Here is a 6,144-nt window from a genome sequence, read left to right as displayed (position 1 = left end):
CATATAGATGGCACCAGCAGGCGACTCAAAAATGTCCCCCATGATCCTGGGGACTTCAAGACCCTCTTTCTTCTCTTCATTCTCGTCAGATCTCCTGAGCTCAGGGTCCAGGCCCTGCCTCTCGCCCTTCTCCAGCTGCAACTGCACGGAGTGGTCGATGAGGTGGAAGAGCCCGGGCGACACGGCCTGGAGGTACTCGTGGCAGCGTGGCAGCGAGGCGAAGACGGTGTTGATGACCAGGGCGGAGCGGTGGGCGGAGTGCTGCTACGGTCCTCATCAAGGTACTTGGCTATGAGGTAGTCCAGCATTGCTTCTCCCAGGAATTCCAGGCGCTGGGAGCAATCAGTGGTGGTGTTGTAGTGGTGGGAGGCATGGGTGAACGCCTGCGGCAGGCACGCCTTGGTCTTGAAACTGTAGTTGATTTTCTTTTTGAAGTTTTCCAATCCCGAGATCAGGTGGTTCAAAGTCTTATCAGCTTCCGGGTGGTCAAACATGCATCTGGGGGGCGATCTTCAGGCAGCCATACTCCGGGTCCCGGAGCCCAGCGGGAGCACCTGCAGGCCCAGGGAGCAGAGGAATTGCTGCGTGGCCCGCTTCCCGCACTGATCAGGTAGCGCCCAGCAGAGCCTCCACGCAGGCCCCGGTGCGCTTGTTGGCGATGCGCTGCTCTGTGTGCAGGGCGTGGGAGATGGACTGCTTGCCCGCGTCGGAGCTGCAGCTCTCCTCTGAAGGGTTCCAGAAGCTCACTTCAAAGTCGACCTCCTCCCCAGCCTTGCTGGGGTCCAGGTAGCACATGGCGTCCCATGCACTGGAGTTGAGGTCAACGAGGTCTGGCGTGAAGGGCAGGCCGCCCAGCGGGGTCTTCTTGGGCACCTTCCATTCGGCGGCCAGGTCAGTGGCTGAGAAGAGCAAGAGGGAGAGCTTCATGAAGGCCCCCAAGCCCAGGAGCATGTTGTCCGTGAACTTGAGGTGCTCTTGGTCGTAGTCCAGGAACTGGTCCTCTAGACATACTTTCAAAAGAGACCAGCCTCCGGGAAGGACATCCTGCTTGGCCAGCAAGAAAAGAAGGCGATTATCAAGGAGCTGGATTGACACCGTGGTTGCAACAAGAGGCTCACACATAGCAATTGGGAGGATGGCACGAGGTCCGGCAGTATTTTGTTCTGTTATTACTGGGTCACTATGAGTCAGAATCAACTTGATGGCACCTAACCACAACGATCTATTCACTCTTCTTTGAGCTATTGTTAGTTGCCCTGAAGTCAACTCACGGGAACCCCAAGCATGGTGGAACGAAATGCTGCTGGCTCCTTTCTCATCCCATGATTGATTGGAGATCTGATAGTTGGATAAATGTTTGGAAGTGGATTTCCAAACCTTCCCCCCTCTAGTTGGCCTCAGTCTGAAAGCATCCTTGGAATGTGTACAGTATATCCTAACCTCTCACTGACCAAAAAGTAATGGTTCTGGTGGCATGCATTGGCTATATATCAAACCCAAGTCTCTCTCCAGAAAGTTAAGAGTTCTATCTTTGACCCATCTCTGCTCTCCTACCCTACAGCAGTTGTTTTTCAGTCCCTTGTCTTTGCCATGCTCCCCCTTCCTTCCTCCTCCTTCTGCCTGGAATGCTCTCCTCCACCCTCTCTGTCCAATTACCCCTTATTCATCCTTAGCTATCAGGCTAAGTGACATTTCCTCAGAGATGTTTTTCCTGGTTCTCATAGCCCTGTGCTTTTGGACCATGTTTATAGGTATTATTTTCTATTTGTTCATTTGATTAAAAATATATATCTGACTTCCCTGTTGAACTGAAAGCCCTATGTAGAAAGACTTCATTGTGCCTGGTCTGCTTTGAGTCCCAGGAGTAGGGGTAATGCCTGGATCATAAGGCCTTAGGAACACATGCTGAATGGTGACTTGGCCTGGCCTTACGTAGCTCACTCAACTAGAAAATCACACTGATTCCAAAACCTCGCACCTATTTTTAGCTCAAGAGATTTTGGATTTAGATAACATTGAGCTCTTATTGAGTCTCAAATACTGCTTAAAATTTAAGAAGAGTTTTTGCTTTGATTTCTTTTTGATATCTTGCTTTGGTTCTAGAGAGATGCCAAGAGCTTCAGAGCATCATACCCACCCACTGCTGTTGAATCAATGCCAGCTCTTAGCGACCCTACAGAACTGAGTAGGCTGCCTGAGAGGGTTTCTGAGACTCTACATCTTTATGAAAGCAGACTACCTAATCTGTCTCCCACAGAGCCACTCGTGGGTTTGAACCACCAACCTTCAATTAGCAGTTCCAAGCTTAATCCACTGTGCCCCAGAATGCCTTGACCTATGATAATACCCTCAAGAAAGGGTTTCTAGTGAGCTAGTGGAGCCAGTTGGCTCATTAGGCTCATATCATAAATTCTAGGAACATGCTGTCTTAATAACCCAGGTGCTTGTTTTTCACAACATGTTCTTTCAAACACCCCCAGGAGCTGTAGCAGGAAAATGCAAAGCAGGAGCGATGAGCCAGCCCAGTTGGTCAGGATCCTCACTGTTGCTTTGCCGAGAGCACTCTCAATGTAAACTGCTTTGTTGGCTGGGTTCTTACTCTGCTTGAGAGGTCCTTGCATTAGAATTTGTAAATAGCACTTTCTAAGGTTTTCATTTTTCTTTTAATTTTACATTTAAATGGGGATGACCACAAAGAAAGAACACAAATCCTCACATGTAAGTAGAGTGGAGCCAACATCTCCCACATGGACTAGTCTTACCTGTCTAAGCTAATGGAGTAGACTGGAGGAGACAGAAGAAGAAAAAAGACAATGAACAAGCTAAACTTGACCATAATTCTAGGTTTGAATGCAGTAATCACAGTATTCTGTAAACTCCCTTCACTATTGCACATCGACTTAGTTGTACAACTTTCTTTTCCTTCACTAGAGAATTATTGGTTAGGGAAAATCCCAAATGATCCTAAGAAATCATATGCTCCATACCATGTACTCATGTGCTCAATTCCAATCCCACCCTACTGATAGTTGTGGAGTTGAAAAGGCTAAAAATGGCTTTCTCTGAATTCTACTGCATTTAATATTTTGGGTGTGGGCCAGTTTGTTTGAATCTAATTGAACATTTCATTAATTAGATCGCTGGGGTGAGATTTTAGAAGGCAAGTAAGATAATAATGCTACATGCTTATACTATAAAACCCCCTTTTATCGTTCCCCACAGGGTCCTGCAGACAGGAGAAAATTCTATACAGACCTTTGGGCAATAATGGGCCCTGATTCTCAGTTGGTGATAACTCCTGAGGACTCAGAATGTTACTGTGCCATCTTATGGAGATCAGATATTAAAGGCAATTGTGGCTTGAATCCCTTTTCCAGTGAGAGATACATAACTGACAAAATCCAGTCCTTCCCTTTTTGGTTTCCTGACCTGCTGCATTTATGGGATAAAAGGCCAAGTAGAAGCCCGTGGAATTCCTTCTTTGAACAAAATAGAGAACCCGAAGCAATGCCATGTCCCTAGGGTAACTGCAAAGATTAGTGCATCAAACAGATCTTGAAAGATACAGAGGTAATGAGATCCTGTCCTGTTTAACTCATTGATTGAAACGAATAAAAGGAATGATTACAAATATACTTGGGTGGTGACTAGTTATAATTGCTAGTCAATATAAATTATCTCCTTCCTGGAGCAAATCAACAAAACCTCTAACACACAACTGTGGATTTGGAGAATGTGTGTTCCCACATGGTGTACTGGTTACAGGTGAGGCTGCTAACACAAGGTCAGCAATTCAAAACCACCAGCCGTTCCTTGGGAAACAGACAGGGCTTTCTTCTCCCGGAAAGAAGAAAGAAGTTACGGTCTTGGACATCCACAGGGGCAGTTCTACCCTGTCCTATAGCATTGCTATGAATTGTCATTGAATGGATAGCAGCAAGTAGTATTCAATTGTTAGAAAATATCAGAACAATTTTCTTTCACCTGAGTCATTGTCATCCTGGCTACAGAGTCCTTAATTCTCTCGTCACAGAGTAACTATCACGTTGGTCCACTAAATTGATCACATGATGCTAATTCTACCTGGTGTGCCTAAAATACCAGGCATTATAGATTCTTTCTTACGACATATGAAAACAGTATGCGAGAGAGTGAAAGGGGCCATTCATTTGAGGCTTGTTGAGACATTTCCTCTGAAGTAAAAGACAAGTTCCTTTACTTTGCACTTCTACGACGAAGGCAGATTCCCTGAGCTTGTTGGGAGCACATCCGACATCTAGTTGTGCTACGTATTCCCAGAAGACTTTGAATGGAATCAAGAGGAAGAGACATACACCCGAGCTTGTGCAGGTTGCAATCCAGCAGCTCTGTCACTTGTCGTTTATGACCCTATGCTGATATAATGATTCTCAAAAGGTCAGATCAAAATGCTAGATGGAAAATGCAACAACCTCAGATCACAGGCACCTGGGTTTTTAGAGCAAAGCCTCTTTAGCAGATAACTATTCTGATTTTTGAGAAATAGCATCAGACTTCCTTGTTACTGGGCTCTGGGTGGGACTCAGACACCAGGCCTTGGGATATCAAGGAACCATGCAACCTGAGCTTCCCATCGTGCACTGGGTGTGCTCTGACACACCCAAGTCATAAAATGCACAGCAGCAAACTGGCATTAACTGGTAGTGGATTATATGAATTCATTCACTAGCAAGTCTAACATTAAAGAGAGTTTTATAAGCCAGTGGCTCATATGCCCAGTGCATTTCTACTTGAGGGCATAATTACCCTCTCTTCTTCCCCTATAGCTATAGTTTCTTAAGTTCACTATGACCAGTTAATGAACCTAATTTCAAGAAGCTGGCACCCATGAGAAGTGAACACTACACAGATGGCAGTAGGAGTTCTGGAAAGAGGTCTGGACCCAGGCAGCACTAGGATCCAGAATGTTCTCTTTCTGTATCCACATGACTATACAAAACAGTAGAAAACAGCTAACCAAAAATCAAGGTGCATGCAGGGAGAGCCTCTTTCATCCACTGTTTCATAGTTATTTGATGGGCTTATGGACAAAAGGACCATGAAAGAGGTAGAGACTCAGCAGCAATGGACTTCCTCCTACCACTGCTGGACTGACCCTTTTCACTGCTGAGTATCTGGTTCTCAGTAGGCCATCCATTTCTGAGCTCCTAGTATTGTGCCATACTCCAAGGTAGCTTAAGGATTTTTTTTGCCCCTTCCAATTGAGATGTGAAAGAGGCTGCGGGACTAGGAAAGGCACCTTCGTCCATCAATTTGTCTGCCTTGTTGCAATATGTTTATCACAGCCTCCTCTTGGCCAAACAATACAAAACAAACCCTTGCTGTAAAGTTGATTCTAACTCTTGGCCACCCCATGTTTAACAGAGCAGAACTGCTTCATGGGGTTTTCTTGGCTGTAATCATTCTGGAAGTAGTTCCCCAGGCCTTTCTTCAGCAGCACGGCTGGGTAGGCTTGAACCACCAGCCTTTAAGTTAGTAGACAGAGCTAAAGGCCATGCTGTATGTGGGGTTTCAAGTGGAAGGACAGCAAGTAGAGGGGACTCCATGCAACTCACTTTCCCACCAGGGCATGAACCGCGGGCTCATGCTCCAGCTGGAGTGGATCTGAGCCATGGCTGCTCGCACCCTTCCATAATAAGGTTCCTTTATGTCGGCGGTTTCATTGGTAAGGTCACAAAAGAGGTCTGGAATACCCCAACAGTCCTCTTTATTTGTCCATTGTCTCTGTCCATACCTAAAGAAGGAGAAAAGAAGAAGGTCAAAATTTCTTTTTTTTCTTTTTTCCCATTGATAGAGTCTTCCCTATTTTTTCCAGTCTATTAACATGAGGGTAAGTCAAAAGATATTGCTACAAAATCATAAAAGTCGGAGGACAAAGAGGGAACTGATCACAGTGATCTACCTATAACCTCCTCCTCGGGGGATGGACAACAGAAAAGTGGAAGGGAGACATCAGACAGTGTAAGACATGGAAAAATAAGAATAATTTATAAATTATCAAGGGTTCATGAGGGAGGAGGCATGGAGAAGGAGGGGAAAAGTGAGGAACTGATACCAAGGGCTCAAGTACAAAGAAAATGTTATGTGAGGGGCCGGCCCCAATCC

The 6,144-nt window shown here is 45.8% G+C and overlaps 1 protein-coding gene across 1 annotated transcript in view; it reads right to left on the bottom strand.

The window, feature by feature from the left end:
* The window catches only part of IL22RA2 (interleukin 22 receptor subunit alpha 2), an 18,324-nt gene that overhangs the window by 5,085 nt on the left and 7,095 nt on the right, over positions 1-6,144 (bottom strand). The window contains exon 3 of the mRNA XM_013004452.1: positions 5,595-5,773. Coding sequence (XP_012859906.1) covers positions 5,595-5,773 — 179 coding nt within the window. The remainder of the gene's footprint in view (positions 1-5,594; positions 5,774-6,144) is intronic.

This window comes from Echinops telfairi, unplaced genomic scaffold (assembly GCF_000313985.2).
Source record: "Echinops telfairi isolate 266 unplaced genomic scaffold, ASM31398v2 ScPeMD7_3533;HRSCAF=4204_0, whole genome shotgun sequence".
Lineage (NCBI taxonomy): Eukaryota > Metazoa > Chordata > Mammalia > Afrosoricida > Tenrecidae > Echinops > Echinops telfairi.
The sequence above is the reverse complement of the archived record's forward strand: the minus strand, read 5'-3'. Positions and strand labels throughout refer to the sequence as shown.